Here is a 17701-nt window from a genome sequence, read left to right as displayed (position 1 = left end):
ACTCACCCAGACACACTTCTGACCTAGGTGCTCCCGTGGCTATGCTGTTTCCCATGGACAGAGGGCCAAAGTGTCTGCCCCGGTCTCCACTCCGGGGTGTTTCTGAGGGTCTAGATCCTAGGTGAATCTCTCACCCCTCTCCACAGGCAAAGAAGGGTGAGGGTGAGTATACATGTTTGTGTCTTCAGTATGTACAAGTTACACCATGCATGTTATTCATATACATACGCACATATGTATTATAATTAAAATGAGTTTCTTTGGTGTGCGGGAAGAGGAACTTCTCCAAATCCCTTGAGATCCTCAAGCAAAGACCCTTGGGAATCACTGTCTAATAACACAGCATCCTGCACGCAGGAAGTGCTCAAAAAACATTTGCTAGATTAAATAATGAACTGAAAATTCAACCAACTGACTGTTGCTTATGCCAACACAGCCATCTAGAGAGATTCGGGGGATGAAGCCAACCTAAGACATGGCATTGCCAGGAACAGCCTCATGGAGTTTGTGTCTCTTCCTGCAACCCATCGGGCTTCACACAACTGCTTGCCTCAGCCTATGTCAGGAACAGCAGGCTCTGGAATATTCCAGATACAAGCCCTTTCCTTTTCTGTGTCCCATTCTGAAGGGCAGTCCAAGAGCCCACCGGACCACCACACAGAGGACAAAGGTCACCCGATGCCTGGCTGCCCAATGCCACTCACTGTCATAGGCTTCTGTCTCCCGCTCTGTCGTCTGCTTGCCAGCTGACGGTCCAGATTCTGGCAGATTCCAGGTCCCTAAAGATATGCTCTGACCTTGAAATGGAGCGGGGCGGGGGGGTCTCCATGTGTGAGAGGAAAACACTCCCAGTTTCCAGGAAGCCTCTGAGCCCCACTGCCCTCTGTACTGGAAGACAGAGGGCTGTTCCTGGTTCCAACTGGCTTTGCATTCCACTGCAAAAGGCAGGCTCGGCAGCCCCGAAAGACACATGCCGAAACTCCTGAGAACTCTGCACACAGCAAGATGACAGGTAGACTACAAAAACCAAGATTATAATGTTAGGGAATGGGCTTCAGCCATGCAGGGTAACACGAAGGACTTACCCTGCCTCTGACCCAGTATGAGAGCTGTCTCCTAGCTTTCCTAACCTGTGCCCTTCGCCCTGAAGGCCAAGTGACCTCCAGGGTAATAAGAGCCAAGCCCATCCCCCTGTATATTTATTCCTGGATGCTCACCCCCTATATACTCACACCTAGATGCTCACTCCTATACACTCACTCCATGATGTTCACCCCTAGATGCTCACCCTGGATGCTCACTCCTGGATGCCCACCCCTGGAATCTCACTCCTCACAGAGAGACCTTCCAGGTCTCAAGAAGAAGACGACTAATCCTGGGCAGTTAATCATGTGTCTGCTCAGAACTAGGAAAAATTGAAAACCTACAGACAGAGAAAGGATCTATATGTAGAAAGTAGATCTATATAGAAAAATATAAACAATGCATAAAAAACATTTTCCCTGTAGAGAAAAAGTACATCATTTCTATTCCTCTCATGTGAGGAAACTAAAGCTCAGAGAGGTTAAAGGACTTAACCAAGGTCACATGGCAAGGAAGGAGGAAGACAGGATTTCAGCCCAAGTATCTCTGAGGCCAGAGTCCACACCCTTTCAGCTTTGCTACACAGCTTCCCTCCACCGAAAAGGGGCTGCAGGTAGGTGCTGCTGATGTGGGGCATCACAGGAGCAAATGAAGACTTTATTCTAGCAGCCCCAGAACCACATCCTTCCCTTCATTTAAGTCCATCTCATTTACAACCTAATCCAAGGGTCAGTCCCCTTCCTGGTTAAACATTCCTCCAGGTACTCAACAATCATTGTCTGAGCACCTACTATGTGCTGGCACAGTGAGGCTCGGGGCATGATGAACACCAGCTCCCCTCCCAACACGACCGCCATCCAGCTCTGGCCTCTGCTCTGCCGGGTCCCACATGGTTCCAGCTTTTGCGGCGAAGCCTCACTGATACGCAACAGAGTTCAAAATCATAGGCTTGGCAGGAAGTGCCATCTATACATAGCTCTACCACTCTGTAAGCACCGTTGGCTTCTTCTGAATAAATGCTACCCTACGTTCAATGCCAGAATCCGGCGAGCAATACTGCATGTTTGTAACGAGATTGAGAACGAAAGGCAAGATTGATTCTGATGTGAGCACCAGCAAAGCAAATGGGTTTTTGAAAACCCTATAATTTCCCTGCAACCCTTGACTTCGCTAAACACACATTTTTAGACTACAGCACAGTTAGGTAGGCATTAAACAAAAATGAGGTAGTCTAATGATGATTTATGTGTAGGATAACCTTCTATAAAGAATTCTGCTCTGATATCAGAGTAACTTACAGAGGTGCCAACTTTACGAAACAATGCCGCTTGTTCTGTGTCCACTGCCACGGTGAGATCCCAGGACAGAGTGTTCGCCTGCAATTGTCTTAAATCTCCTGAAATTCACCCAGTGGGTGCTCTGGAAATGCATCACCTGCCATGAACTAAACGGAAAAGCAAAACATGACACATACATACGCCTCCAGAGGCACCTGTGAACACAGACATTTCTGCTTGACTGAGGAGCCGCGGCTGATAGCTCTGGAACCAACCAACTGGCAAGCGAATGCAGAGCAGCCCGCCCACCGGGAGACTGGCAGGGGTGCTGAGGAGCTGTGGGTACGTGCTCCAGGTGAGGCCTCAAGAGCTCCTGGATGCAAGCATCAAACCGGAGATCTGGTACCCACCTCCCTGGCTGTGTAAACTTGGGAGGGCCCTTCAGCTCCCCCAAGCCTTGGTTTCCCTGCCTGTTAAGTGAAGTTAAGAATGTGTCACCCTCAGATGGGGTTGGAAGGGTTCAGTAAGATGCTGCCTGTGAACCTGCTTTATAAACCGGAGAGCACTATATAAGTGAAAGATGACACAGGCATCAGGGCACAGCTGCGAGGTGGCCCAGGTCACCTCTAAGAGCTGAAATCAAACCGCCCTGGGCTCAGATCCTGCCACACCACATGGCCTTGGGCAGGTGACCAGCTTCTCTGCCTCAGGCTCCTCTTCTGCAAAATGGAGATAATAAGACCACCTAGTACGTAGCGCACTTATGAAGATGAAATGAAAGGACTTGTGAAAAGCACTTACCACATAAGAGCTCAATAACTGATCACTTATTTTCTTACCATTATTATCACTATGATTATCTTTTCAATTGAGGCCATCTGACTTAGGAGAGAATTCCTTTGCTGCTTCTGAACACTTCCTTGTAATCTCTAACCTGCAAAGCACGTGTTAAGGCATTAGAAGGTGGGATTTTTCTCTCTGCCCTCAAGATGAGGCTCCCTTCCCCGTCAAATCAAACAATAAGCAAATACTACCAGCAACGTTAAGGGCCAGCTGCCTTTTCCTCTCTACAACTGCCTTGATGAGAGAAATAGTAATTGTCATGAGTACCTGGGACAGCCCTCATGCCGGAGTCACTAAAGTACTTTACAAAGAAACAGCTTGGGTTTTAGGGACAGAAGCTCTGTGTCCAAGCACAGGCTCTGCCACTGAGAAGCTGTGTGCCCTGGAGCAAATTGCTTGGCCTCCCTGAATCTCACTTCTTTTTTTTTTTTTTTTGCGGCCTCTCACTGTTGTGGCCTCTCCCGTTGCGGAGCACAGGCTCCAGACGCGCAGGCTCAGCGGCCACGGTTCACGGGCCCAGCCGCTCCGCGGCATGTGGGATGTGGGATCCTCCCGGACCAGGGCACAAACCCGCGTCCCCTGCATCGGCAGGCGGACTCTCAACCACTGCGCCACCAGGGAAGCCCCCTGAATCTCACTTCTTTACACCTAAGGATGGGGGTAGCACGCCTCCCTCACAGGGTTGAGAAGAATTCAATGGGATGACTTCCAGGTGCCTGTCACAGGGCCCTGAATACATGTATGTCTTATTACGTATTTATCTGCTTTTTTGACTTTTCTTCTAAATGCGCAAGCCCTTGAACCTCACTGTGTCGTCGGTTTTCTCATCTGTAAAATGCGGGAGGGAATGGGGGTTCCTGTGAGGAGCCAACGAGGTTGCCTCTTTTTTTTTTTTTCTAGAACTAGACAGAACCTTTATGAATTAAATGTCCTGGCATCCTTTCCAGACTTCTCTCTCACCACTTCTACTTATCCTCCAGCCAGGTCACTCCATCCTCCCCTTTCCTGCTTGCCTTTCCCCGTGCTGTTACCTCACCCAACGTGCTATTTCTGCTCCAAGGCCCCCCTCCCCTTCCTGAGCCTTGCTGGGCTGCCATCATCAGAAAGAATCCCAGCCTCCTGGGTATCTCTTCTTGGGAAGATACTATAACCCCTAGATAGGAGCTGCTGAAGGGAAGAAACAGGTCATAGTCAAGTTTAATTCCTCTGCAAGGCATGAGACTCTGCCTAGCACCTATTTGTTAAATTGCCTTGAGCACATCATTTATTTCATATTAGCACACTGACCATCCCAGCCCATTTTCTCCATGCCCCTAAGGAGTCAAGAGCTGAGATCCCCAATTTTGCATCTAAACTACAAAGTGTCACAGGAGGACCCCACAGAAGTGGTCTCTGTCAAGGTAGCTCTGAAGCAGCTCGGTGTAATGGAGACCAAGGACCACCAAGTCTAGATCTTGCAATGCCACCAATCTTCCACGTGACCTTAGGCAGTCTTCCTTCCTGCCTGCCACAGGGCAGTCCAGCAGGGGGAAAAGAGACTGTCATTTCATCACCATCATTAATCATCTTTTCTGAGCACTGGAGGGGAAAGGGGTCTGAATGAAATACAGTTCCTGCTCTTGATGATTAGACATTCTCATAGTGGGAATAACACAGATTTTACGATATTACAGGACAAAATATGATTAGTGTCTTCAGCAAGGAACTGATAAATTTTGGAGGGAGCTCAGAAAAGGATCCCCTGGAAGGAGGTTAATCTGGGTGATTTTTAAATCCATTTTTAGCAGAAATTGGGAAAGACATCATGGGGGGAGAAAAGGGGGTATTTGAACCAGACTTTAAAAGATGGGAAGGTTTTAAACAAAGAAGGAAAGATGTCCAGTAGTAAAAAAAAAAAAAAAAAAAAAACACGCCACGAGTAGTTCAGATACTGTGCCCTGAGGATGAGCAGGAGAGAAGGAAGAAGGGGCACAAGAGGGCATTGGTCTGGGCCTGAGTTTCTTTATCAGTAAATGAAGAGGCTGGACCACGTGACCTCCAAGGCCCTTCTAGCTCCGACAATCAGTGACTCCATTCATCTGTAGCCTACATGTGTCCAACTGGTTTCCGAGCACCACCTGGGCTCTCTCTCATCTGTGCCATCCCCTGTCCAAGTTGGTGGAGACTCATGGGATCAAAGTAGCTTTAATAGCAGCTGGAGCAAAATGCAATTAATACGTTGACCCTGCGTTCCAAAGCAAACCAAGATCCTATCTGATTGCTTACTGTGCTGGAATTATCATCCTTGCCCGTCAGAGCTGACAACATGAATGGAATCCTAAATTCCCAGATCAGACCACCTTTGTGTCTCCCACTGGGCCCAAGACGGAGCCAGTGCCCAAGAAAACCTCCTTGTTAGAATGACTGCCCACTGATCTTTCAGCTGGAGAGCTGTTGACCTTCAGAAAAGCCAAAGCCTCTGGTCACGGCACACAGAGGAGGCCAGGGCAAGGGCTGGTGACATGTTTCTGTCCCCAGGCAAGTGCAGGAGACAGGGACACGCCCTCCTCCGATGCTGATGCTGGAATAGTCCGTTCCGAATAAGGAGCCTGCTCTGGAGAGGCAGCGGGGAATAGTGCAAGCTGGAGGACCCCAGCTCAAACCCAAGCCACCGATTAGCTGTGTGGTCTTGGCTAATTTGCTTAACTTCCCTGGGCCTCCCTGTCTTCATTTATAAAAACTGGAAAAACAAACAAACAAAAAACTATCTTAAAGGGTTATTGTGAGGATTAGAGATAATATATGTAGAATGCCTAACACAAAAGAGGTCTTAGTACATGATAAATATTATTATTAATCTTGTTATTATTATTATAACAGGTGCTATGAGGGCCCTGGGGATAAAGAGATGCAAAAGATGGAGTTGTACACCCTCCTGCAGCAGACAGACAGAAACAACAGCCTCTAACGTGAGACACAGTGAAGGAAGTGCTCCAGGAATGGAACCAGAGGACCGATAGATCTGCTGCAGGCTTATGTAAAACTTCGTGGAGGGGCACACACGTGAACCAAGTTTAAAGGACAAAAGAGGAGTACAGTATCAATAAGGAAAAGGGGATCAGTGCAGACCAGGCAGAGGAGACGCAAGACCAAATGCAAAGAGGTACAAAGACCCATGAACAATTTGGAACCCTGGGGACAATTAGCGCGACGTGGGTGATGGGTGGCGGGCTCACTGCCTTCCCACCTATGGTCCGGGAGCACTGCCCACTTTTCTGAAAAGACCCCTCTGGCCAGTTTCTCCTTGCTCCTGCTTCCCCCCTCCCCAACACAGAGTGTCCCGAGTGCACTCCCAACCTGGCCAAGGCAGGATGACAACCCAGCAGTCCAGAGCCCCATCCACTTAGACAAGGGAGCTGCTCCAGGCTTGCCTTCCACAGCACCGGCAGATACATCTGGCCCACATCTGAGCAGTGTCCAAAACTCCCCACTGGGGCCCAGACAGCCAGTCAGGATGCTGGGGAAGAGCATGCTGGGAAATTCCCACAAGGAGCCTGCATCAATATAATCAGGTCTGGTGGAAATTAAAAGCTATTAGGAACAGAGCCGGATTTATCTTTATATCCAATAACATCATTGTAATGGTGATCATGCAGATGGGAAATTAAACCACATCCCGGCTTCACTGGAGGCCTTAATTTTAATTTATGTCTATGCACAGCCCTTTGCCCTATTACCCCCCATCCCACTCGCTCTGGAGAGCCAGTTTACCTCCAGACCAGGTCTCCCGGGAGAGAAGTAAGGGGTAGGAGTCTGTCAGCTCATAGGTGAGAGGCTCTGTGCTTTTACACACACATCTCTGAATAGCCTGATGGGAGGAAGTTGATCAGCTTGGGGGGCAGGCAGTAGGTGGCTCTGAGAAAGGTAGCACTTTGGGCTGTCTGTCCAGCCTCTACCTACCCTGCGAAAAGCACAGCCCAAAAGCAGCTCAGAGTTTCAGCGGAGGCTTCAGCCTGCCCTCCCAGTGTGGACAGCTGGGAAGGCCAACCCGTGAGCCAATACCCAACTCATGGAGCTTGCTTAGGCCCCAAACCTCTAAGTCCTTCCACACCCCTCGGAGAGGCAGACCATTCACAGGGGCCTGCAGCCACCCCGTTGCACCCCTCCTCCCAGGGCACCCACCCTCCCCAAAGAGGTGTCTCCCGGGCCCTGATTGGCCCACGTCAGCCTCCGTTCGTCCTCCTGCTCTCTCGCACCTGCTCCCGCTGGCCCTGTGGTTGACGGAGGATCTGAGCCCAGCCAGCCCAGAGATCAAAGTCAACACTGTTCTCCCCACTCCAGAAGCTGCCCCTGAGGAGTCAGAGGGAAGTTACTCAGGCTCCTAAGTGCTTCCTGAACCTCAAGGTGGCCTCAGCATTAAATCTGCCCCCACCGTGAGAAGCTGCCATCCAACATCCCAGCCAAAACACACACGCACACACACACACGGGGCAGTGTGGTATGGAGAGCAGAGAATCCTATTTTTATGAAAAGAATCAATAAACGATTTGCATCTTCCAACATTAAAGCCTGGAGCAGGTAGACCCAAGTTCTGGCCCTTCATCTTTAGAGCCTGGAGGATGCAAAACTCCACTCCCTCTGGTTCTCATGAATTCCTCCGGGAGGGTGTTCGTTGGATTCACGTGCTCTAGAAAGTCCATCCCTGGATCTAAAACGTAGATGTAGAGGGATCTAGAATGATTTTGGTTGGGGCTGGAGGGCTGGGCAGGGGAGGAAAATTCTCCAAGGCTAAAGGAAAGGAGGAGGTTCTACAGGCAACGTGTAACAGAGCCCTGCAGACTAGCGGCCAGCCCACTTCCCTGATAATTATGTCCTTCGGAGCCACCAGCCCAGGCTTGACATCAAAGACAGCCCAGAAGCACCAACTACAAGCACCAACTACAGTGAGTCTGGCGGAAGCTCACTGCCTCCACACGGGAGCCAGGTTAATCTTCGCCTCTCCTGTCTGAGCTGAGCGTCTAACTACCCCACACCCACTGCACCCAGCCTTATCCCAATGCCTCCCATATTCTTTCAGAACTCCCCTGATCATCCATCATGCACCCACTGAACACTTGGTGAGCATTTGTCCTGGGGGTGCAAGGCGGTGCGTCAGGAGCCTAGGGATGTGTGCCCTAAAGGTGCCACCCTTGGGAAACTCAGTCTAGTGGGGGACACAGACTCTGTTACGCAGAAATACATACACCTAAACAGGAATCGGCAATACAGAGAGGAGAACGCTCTTATCCCCGCAAGAATCATCATCATAGCTCCAGCCCATCCTCAGTGTGTGGCAGGCAGTGTTTGAAACATGTTGGGGCCTCTCCCGTTGCGGAGCACAGGCTCCGGACGCGCAGGCTCAGCGGCCATGGCTCACGGGCCCAGCCGCTCCGCGGCATGCGGGATCTTCCCGGCCCAGGGCACGAACCCGTGTCCCCTGCATCGGCAGGCGGACTCTCAACCACTGCGCCACCAGGGAAGTCCTCGTTTCATTTTTACTTGAACCCAATGAAGTAGGCCAATCATTACCCCTATTTTATTATCACTGGGGAAACTGAGGCACCAAGGAGGTAAAAGACTTGCCCAGAGGAGTGAGTTTCAAGCCCAGGCAGTCTGATCCTAGATTCCGGGCTCATAATCACTACACTTGACTTAGTTCTTCCCTACAAACCAGCACTGACTTTTTCGCTTTCCTGAGGCCAAGGCTCTCCTTGCCTGGAGCACACAGCCTCCCTTGTACTCAGAGTGACACTTCATAGGATACATTTGTGCAGGTCCTGGGAGGTGGTCCTGCGCGGGAGTTCAGGACATAGGCAGAAAGAACAGACCTGGGTCCAGTCCTGCCCTCTGTGTGATAACATGTGTGACCCAGAAGTCCCTTTACTTTTTTGAGCCTCAGTTTCCTCTTCAGTAAAGTGGAAGGGGAAAAAAATACACTTATGGACTTTTTTGTGAGGATAAAATGAGGTCACATATGAAAGTTTCTTAGCCCAGCGCCTGGCATAGAGGAAACACTCAAAAATTTATTATTATTTTCTTAATGAGTATAACTCTTGGTCCATAAACTCAGGCGTATAAGAAATATCACATGTCTTTATGTTCTTTACATCACCTTCCATGTGACTCTGTTGGAGAGACAGGACGTTCAGTCCCCATCATTGTTGGTGCATTCCCCAGGAACGTGCCAAGGTCCAGGGTCTCTCTGGTCCTCACCAGCCCGTTGTCCCTGCCTGCATGATCACTCTGGGTCTTGGGCTGTGCACCTCACGCCTCATTTGGACACAAGAACCCAGGCCTCAGTCCCAGACCCCAGGGAGCCGCACACAGCCACCCCTCTGAGGTCCGACCTCTTCCTCCCGCCATACCCCCTGAGCTGCCTACAGCACCACCCTGCCTCTGGCATCCAATGGTCTGTCTGTGCACTGCCCTCAGAGGCTCTCCTACCCGGGCAGAACACCCAACCTAACCTTTCCTGTTTGCTCACAAAAGGCAGGAAGAGCAGGTGTCTTCAAGTAGCTTCTGATTCCTGTCCAACTACAAGCTCTGAGACCAGGAGATATAATGGCCTGGCCATTGGCTAGGGACTGAGAGAAGGAAAAAGTTCCAAGAGCAAAACACAAATCAATGTTTCAAAAAGAGTATCCTGCCACGTTGGCTGTCAAGGTGCTGAAGCATTAGTTTGTCTCCTATAGCTCTACCTTGGAACCACTCAAGGAGATTTAAAACAGCTAGTGCCCAGGTACTACTGCTAAAGATGCTGATTTGGGGTTGGGCCCAAGCACTGGTGTTTTTCAAAGAGCTCCCCAGGGGTTCAATTGTGTAGCAGGATTAAGAATCCCAGCTTTATAGGTTTCATGCATAGAAGTCTGTCTTCTCCAACTAACCTGAAGACCTTGAGCAACTAGAACCATTTCGTATGCCCAGCAATGGGCCATCAATGCTGGGAGGCACTCAGGGAGCATCTGGTCAAGTGCCTCCATTTTACAGAAAGGAAAACCAAGGTCCTTGATGGAGAAAGGAAGAAAAAGTGTCAGGGCTGCTGCAATGGGCAGGGATGCAGGGAGAAACGCTGGAGTGATGGGAAAACCCCACAGTTTTATAACTGGAGGCCTGGAGGTATTTTGAGGATCTGAGGTCCTCTCTTGAGATTTCCAGACCTGTTTTCCTGTCGAAGGGACAACACTGCATAGGAACCAGCATTGAAGTGCCTGCAGTCACGGCAGCTCTAACAAGGTGACCCTACAACATGGTATTAACCTCTTTTTGCAACACCTGGCACCTCTAGTGTGAGGCCGGCTAGAATTCTGACGGAGCGTCTAGGCAGCTCATGAAATCAAAGTCCCACGCGTATGCTCACTCAAGTCTGGTCCTCCGAGAATCCCAGGAACACGGACCACACACCGGCCTCTTATCGCTCCTCTCCCCACAGTCTTTCACAGATAAGGTCCTTCCAGCCTTGCCTCCCATCTCTAAGGCCAAGGGCAATCAAATAGCTGGTGGCCAGGAAAGACAGTGATCCCACTCCTTCGGGGCAGCCCGACCACCCTGTGTCTGATGGGACCTTCACACACGCCGCAGAGGCCGCTGCCACGTGGGTTTTCACCACCCACACGGAGACGCACCAAGCCGAGACCAAAGACACTTTTTTGCCAAAGCAACACCAGAACAATAAAAAACCACTTGCCAGGACCAACCTCAAGAGCTGGGTGAGCTCAACCACCAACTCAGTACCTCTGATTTTCCGCCCCCTACCCCCCAGCATCCGGGCCTATGAGGCCCCGCGGTCGTCTCTTACCTGGGATGATGGCGACTGTGTCTTTCTCCCAGGACACAACGCTAACGTATTCCTGCACTGAAGAGGGGATGAGGCACTTGAAGACGGCCACGCTTCCACGCATCGACCTTTGATCCTCCACCCGAACGGTGTAGGGTTCCCTGAAAACTGCAGACAGGTTGCGGGGCGGAAAGAAGAGGGTGTCACAGGCTTGACTAGGACACGGTGTGGGGGCCTGAGATGGCCACCTCTCAGCACCCCAGGCCGCACTTCCTTCACCTCTTCTCCCACCGCCCACTTGCCCCGCCCGGAAGTTCCTGCCAGGGTCTTATTCCTGCCTTCTCCAGCAACCTCCTTCCCACTCCACCAGACACCCACTCTCCCGCAGAAATACCCAGCCTCCCTCTACAGGACCGTAAATCCAACTTCTAGCCTTTCCAATTTTGGTGAGTTTTAACAAACTGCATTAGATTGTAAGGGCCTGGAGGGCGGCACCTATGCCCTGCAGTGGGATTGTATTCAACGAGGGCATGTGTGGTTTCTAAGCGAAAGCGCCGGAATCCCTCTAATTAAACCACGCTTGATTTCCTACATGATTCCTGGGCCCAGGGTGGTAAGAGTTTGGGGCAAAATGACCATCATTTGCCAAAAGTAAAACTGTGACACGTGATCTAAAAACAGATTTTTGTGCCACTTCAAGGTGAAAGGCAGCCTGGGAAAATGTAGTTGACATACAGAACTTTCTGCAGGGCTCAGTGGTTTATAAGAACAATGGGAGAGAATACTCGACACAGTGATGATCTCTGAAAACACCGAACCCCAGAGCCACGGGCGATTTCCAAGATTCTACAAAACAAAGCATGCTTGCTGGTTTCTCCCACCTCCTGACACCGCCTACAGCCTGACCGCCAGTCTTGCCCCAAGCTTCAGCAGATCCTTTCACCCACAGTGTGCAGTGGAGGTCTCCTGCCTCGGTCGGTCCCAGGGCTGGTTTCTGGGGTGCTGTCACCTGCAGGTGCTCTACGTATCAGGTCCCATGGGTGGGCTGGACCAACCTTAGGGGTAGGGCCGAGGGGCCTGCTTCTGCCTCTCTCTGGTCCTCCTCCGCTTGGCCTTTCCCCGGGGTGCTCTCTGTCTTTCCACCTCTTCTCTGCCAAGCAGAGCCGGTGCAGCCAGAGCCCCGCTGCTTCCCGACCTTGTCCCTCTGCAGGCACCTGGGCTGTGTGCCCTCCTGCTCTCCCTGCCATGGTTGCCAGGGCAATGCTCAGGGCCCTGCAGCCCCTCCGGCTGTGCACCTGCAGTCCCTCTGCCTTCATCAAAAGCTTCTTAATTGGCTGTGTTTCCCATCAGGCCAGTCCTGCCCGTCCCTCCCCAGGTCTTTATTCTTTCCCTCCCTGTGTTGTGGCTGTGATGGGAAGAGACACAGTTGAGGTGGAGGACGGAGGCATGGAAGGAGGCACTCCCAGCTCTGTGGGGCCGTGGTCCACCCTTTCGTGGGCTGGACACCGCACTGCCTGCAGATGCGGGGAGAGCAGAGAGGAGGCTAAGGGGAGGGAAGCAGGGGGGAGGGTGGGAAGGGCTGGGGTTTGGGTGCACACCGCGGAGACAGTCCTCGAGAGCCTGCAGAGACCTATGGTTAGAAGCATCAAACAAGCAGGCCCTGTGTCCTCCTCCGAGCAGCAGTGTAACGCTGGCTAAGAGCTCGTGAACCTTCTGGAGCCTCGGTTTCCTCACGCGTAAAAGGAAATAACAGCAGCATGGAGAAGGCCTGGCACGTGGAAAGCACTACAGCAATGCAGCTGGTCATTACAGCCACGCCTCTGTCATTAACTGGCTACAGGTGCCCTTCGGGCAAGTGACTTAACCTTTATTTGACTTAGTTCCCTCCCTTGTAAGACACACCAGACAGGATTATTGTGAAAACTATATCCTAACCCAATAACAGGCAGGTATTAGGAAACAGAACATGGCTTGCCCTTAGCTCAATCCTCCAGGCTGTGGAGGCCAGAACTGGGCTCCATATCCCGGCCTCAGGGCTCCCAGTCCAGCACCTGGTGTCGTGTTAGGGGGTCAGTGCTGTTCCTGAAAAGAGGATCCACGGGGAGCCCCAGAGGAGATATCTAAGTGGGTCCTCAGAGCTCACACTCCCACACCCCCCTCCCCCAACCAAACCAGTGGATGAAGACCAGCTCTTTAATTAAGAACTCCCACCCCACATCACCCCTACACACACCCATTCCCAGCTGCTCGGAACTTTTTACGTGTGAGAGGCTCTCCTGAGGCGGAAGGATCTTAATTCAACAGAGCGCTATCTCGCTGAACTGTCACACGGAGTGATGAACGAAGTAGGTGCTGGCATCTGCTTTGCAGATGAGGAAACTGAGGCTCAGAAACGTGTATCCTCTGGTAAGTGGCAAAGCTAAGATTCCAAAGCACAACACAACTTTCCTTGAGGGCCTGACTCCTTGCCAGGACAGGAAGTCAGAGATATCGCAGGATCCATCGCTAGGCATGCAGGTTGGGGAGACTCCCCCCGGAGCCAACTCTCCCCCGCGCAACACAATCGCCAGGAAAGATGGCACGCCCAAGCCTTGGAGCCATCGCAGTGAGCTGGCTAGAACATTACCTATCCCCTCCCACTCAAAAAGCTCTTCTAAGGAAATCATTCCCCAAACTTCCATGCTTTCTTACTATTCGAGGCACTTTATAACAGATTGGGACTCACCAGCATATCATGACAACCTAGCTAAGAGTAGCTCATCTAAGCCATGCACTCACCTCCAGACCTAACCCAGAGAAATGAGACTTTCTAGTTTCTGTAAAGAGAACAGCTGAGAAGCCCTCACTTCCTTGCTTCCATCACCTCTTCCCAAGACCACAATGCTTCTCTGCTAAGAGTTTTCCATCATGAATTTTACCTAAATGCCTATTCTCATGAGATACCTTATATTCAAATGTCTATCAACAGTGGAATGGATAAATAAAGTGCAGTACAGCCAAACGAGACTATACAGCAAGGCGAATGAATGACATATAACTTCACACAGCAGTAGGGCTAAACCCCACAAACAACGCTGAGCAAAAGATTCAAGGGCATATGTGCTGTAGGACTCCATTTAGATAAAGTACAGAAACAGGCAAACATGTATCTTGTTAGAAGTCAGGACTGTGGTTTCCCCTAGGGTGGAGTGACTGTAAAAAGCATGAAGGCGCTTCTGAGGTGCTGATACCTTCACCTGGATATTAAACTTTGTGCAAATTCATCGAGCTATATACTCACAACATTTGCAGTTCTTTTATATACTCTCTTTCAATAAACGGTTTTGTTTTTTTTTAAAGAAACTCACTGAATTTTTCCATGAACCAAGTACTAAAATGAGCACATTACTTCATATAAATGGGCCCTATCTCCTTGGACCATCACACGTAGTGATGAACAAGGTGGGTGCTGGCATCAGCTTTGCAGATGAGGAAACTGAGGCTCAGAAACGTGTGTCCTCTGGTAAGTGGCAAAGCTAAGATTCCAAAGCACAACACAACTTTCCTTGAGGGCCTGACTCCTTGCCAGGACAGGAAGTCAGAGATATCGCAGGATCCATCGCTAGGCATGCAGGTTGGGGAGACTCCCCCCGGAGCCAACTCTCCCCCGCGCGACACAATCGCCAGGAAAGATGGCACGCCCAAGCCTTGGAGCCATCGCAGTGAGCTGGCTAGAACATTACCTATCCCCTCCCACTCAAAAAGCTCTTCTAAGGAAATCATTCCCCAAACTTCCATGCTTTCTTACTATTCGAGGCACTTTATAACAGATTGGGACTCACCAGCATATCATGACAACCTAGCTAAGAGTAGCTCATCTAAGCCATGCACTCACCTCCAGACCTAACCCAGAGAAATGAGACTTTCTAGTTTCTGTAAAGAGAACAGCTGAGAAGCCCTCACTTCCTTGCTTCCATCACCTCTTCCCAAGACCACAATGCTTCTCTGCTAAGAGTTTTCCATCATGAATTTTACCTAAATGCCTATTCTCATGAGATACCTTATATTCAAATGTCTATCAACAGTGGAATGGATAAATAAAGTGCAGTACAGCCAAACGAGACTATACAGCAAGGCGAATGAATGACATATAACTTCACACAGCAGTAGGGCTAAACCCCACAAACAACGCTGAGCAAAAGATTCAAGGGCATATGTGCTGTAGGACTCCATTTAGATAAAGTACAGAAACAGGCAAACATGTATCTTGTTAGAAGTCAGGACTGTGGTTTCCCCTAGGGTGGAGTGACTGTAAAAAGCATGAAGGCGCTTCTGAGGTGCTGATACCTTCACCTGGATATTAAACTTTGTGCAAATTCATCGAGCTATATACTCACAACATTTGCAGTTCTTTTATATACTCTCTTTCAATAAACGGTTTTGTTTTTTTTTAAAGAAACTCACTGAATTTTTCCATGAACCAAGTACTAAAATGAGCACATTACTTCATATAAATGGGCCCTATCTCCTTGGACCATCACACGTAGTGATGAACAAGGTGGTTGCTGGCATCAGCTTTGCAGATGAGGAAACTGAGGCTCAGAAAGGTGCGTTCTCCACCTAAGGACACACAGGAAGTGGCAGAGCTAAGATTCCAAAGAACAGCATGATTTTCCACGATGGGCCGCCTTGCCTTCTTCCATGCTACACACACATCCTCAAAACGACGGGCGCTGCCGGCTCCCCATTCCCGCCCTGCAGGGGAGCCCGTGTCTGGTCCTTTACCTGCTTTGACGCGGATGTCGGGACTCCGGATCTTGCCGGCAGCATTCTCCGCGGTGCAGAAGTAGTCATTGTCGTGGATAAAGCTATTGAAGGCGGAGGGGGAGAAGGGGTAGAGCTGCAGCGTCCCGTTGGCGTGGACGTGCCGGATGTGCGGCACGTCGTAGATGTCGTCCCCCGTGGCCAGGTACCATCGAAGGGCCGCACTGGGGGAGCCCGCGGCCGGGCAGGGCACCACCACCCCCACGGAGCTGGAGAAGGTCACCTGCTGCAAGGAGTCATTTACAAAGTAGAGGCTGGTGCCGACATCTTCAGGGCGGGCTGCAGGGGAGGGGAGAGGCTGGTTAGCGCCTAATGATACCCTCGTAGGCCCGGGAGGCTGCAACACCCACGTTCATTCATAAAACGTTCAAGCACCAGTCATTCAACAGCACTACTGAGCACTGACTGTACACCAGGCACTGGCAACGGTGAGGAAGAGACAGTTCCCACCCTGCATAAGCTTCCAGCCTAGCATAGGGATGGCAAAAGTTGAAACGTCTCGTCCTCCATGCCAAGCCAAGTCCACGGAGAGAGGCGGCCACCTCTGCTATGGCGAAGGGTCCCAAGCCATAATCCACGTCCCCGCACCCCAGCCACCCATCAACACTTTAGGAGAGACACTGAAATTGCTTAGATAATGGGTATTTATTGAGCACCTATTATACTCAGGGAGGTTCACACCCGGTCCCTTGGTTCATCTGTACAACACTGAGAGGAGACAGTACTGCCTCTTTTTTATTGTTCCCTTTTGGAGGCTGAGCAAGTTATGTGATTCGCCTGAGATGACACAGCTAATAAGCTACAGGATTGAAATCTGAACACACTGCTCTAAAGAGGATCTTAGCACACTTTCTGTCACACCACCGCCGAAAGGTAAAAGGTCAGAGACCGTGCTCTATGAGGAAGGGCTACACGAAGCGGGGATGCTGGCCTGGACGAGAAAAGACTGCAGAGCCTTCTCCCCCTCTGGAGGTCGATCTGGAAAATGTGTTGCCCCAGAGGATGGGTTGCGGACTGGCGACACCGTGGGTAGACCAATCCAAGCCTAGGGACTAGAGATACCCACCCCCGCAAGCCTAAAACCATCCCTGACACTGACCAACCATGGAATTCCCTTCCCCTCTCTGACCCTCTGCTCCTTCACTTGTAAAATGGAGGGAGGATACAAGAGGCTGCAAAGACCCCGTGCATCTCTGACATGTTGCCATTGCAACACTCAGTCACACAGGCGAACCTGCTCACGACCGCAGCTACCTGACGACATCAAGGCCGCCTGACAAGGAGGACAGCTGTCTGCAACTCTCATCCCAGCCCAGGGCCTCAGTCTTGCCTGCCCTCGTGGGAGGCAGCCCTGAATAGTGGAATCAGGGCCTTCCCTCCCTACCAAGGAGCCTGCCCCCTTAAGAAGGGTCACCTCTGAACAAGTGGAAGCAAACCCAGAGGAAGAGGGGGCCTGGTCCCAGGTCTCCAGCTGGAAGCCACTCCCTCTCCACCAGGAAGATCAAGGAGCAAACAAACCACTCTGCCGCTTGTTTAAAGAACGCTGCAGGGGACCCAACTTGACCTCAATTTCCACAACTTTATGGGGAGGGGAAGGGCCTGCATCCGACCATATTAATATTCTCGGCTTAACTCTGAGCCGAGCCTCCCGGGAGAATGTACCGGGCAGCTCATTGAGGAAGGCCATTAAGCCTCATTGGTCAGAGCAATTCACATCATCTCATAAAAAGCTGTGATGAAGCCATTAGCAGCAGTGCTGGAAAACACATCCATGGGCTCCTTGCTGGGGTGACAGGGGCATCCTCTTAGCTACAGATGCATTTGCCCTCCCTACCCGGCACTGTGCACCCATAGCGGCTGCAGGGGGTGGAGGCGGAGGCGGAGCCGGGCCACGGTGGGCACC

At 51.0% G+C, this 17701-nt stretch overlaps 1 protein-coding gene across 1 annotated transcript in view; it reads right to left on the bottom strand.

Moving 5' to 3' along the window:
- DSCAML1 (DS cell adhesion molecule like 1) overlaps positions 1–17701 on the bottom strand; it is a 341918-nt gene that overhangs the window by 310174 nt on the left and 14043 nt on the right. Inside the window, exons 2-3 of the mRNA XM_065881447.1 lie at positions 15760–16077; positions 11017–11163 (exon numbers count right to left, since the gene is read on the bottom strand). Of these exons, the coding sequence (XP_065737519.1) occupies positions 11017–11163; positions 15760–16077 (465 nt within the window). The remainder of the gene's footprint in view (positions 1–11016; positions 11164–15759; positions 16078–17701) is intronic.

Source organism: Phocoena phocoena, chromosome 8, assembly GCF_963924675.1.
Source record: "Phocoena phocoena chromosome 8, mPhoPho1.1, whole genome shotgun sequence".
Classification (NCBI taxonomy): Eukaryota; Metazoa; Chordata; class Mammalia; order Artiodactyla; family Phocoenidae; genus Phocoena; species Phocoena phocoena.
The sequence above is the reverse complement of the archived record's forward strand: the minus strand, read 5'-3'. Positions and strand labels throughout refer to the sequence as shown.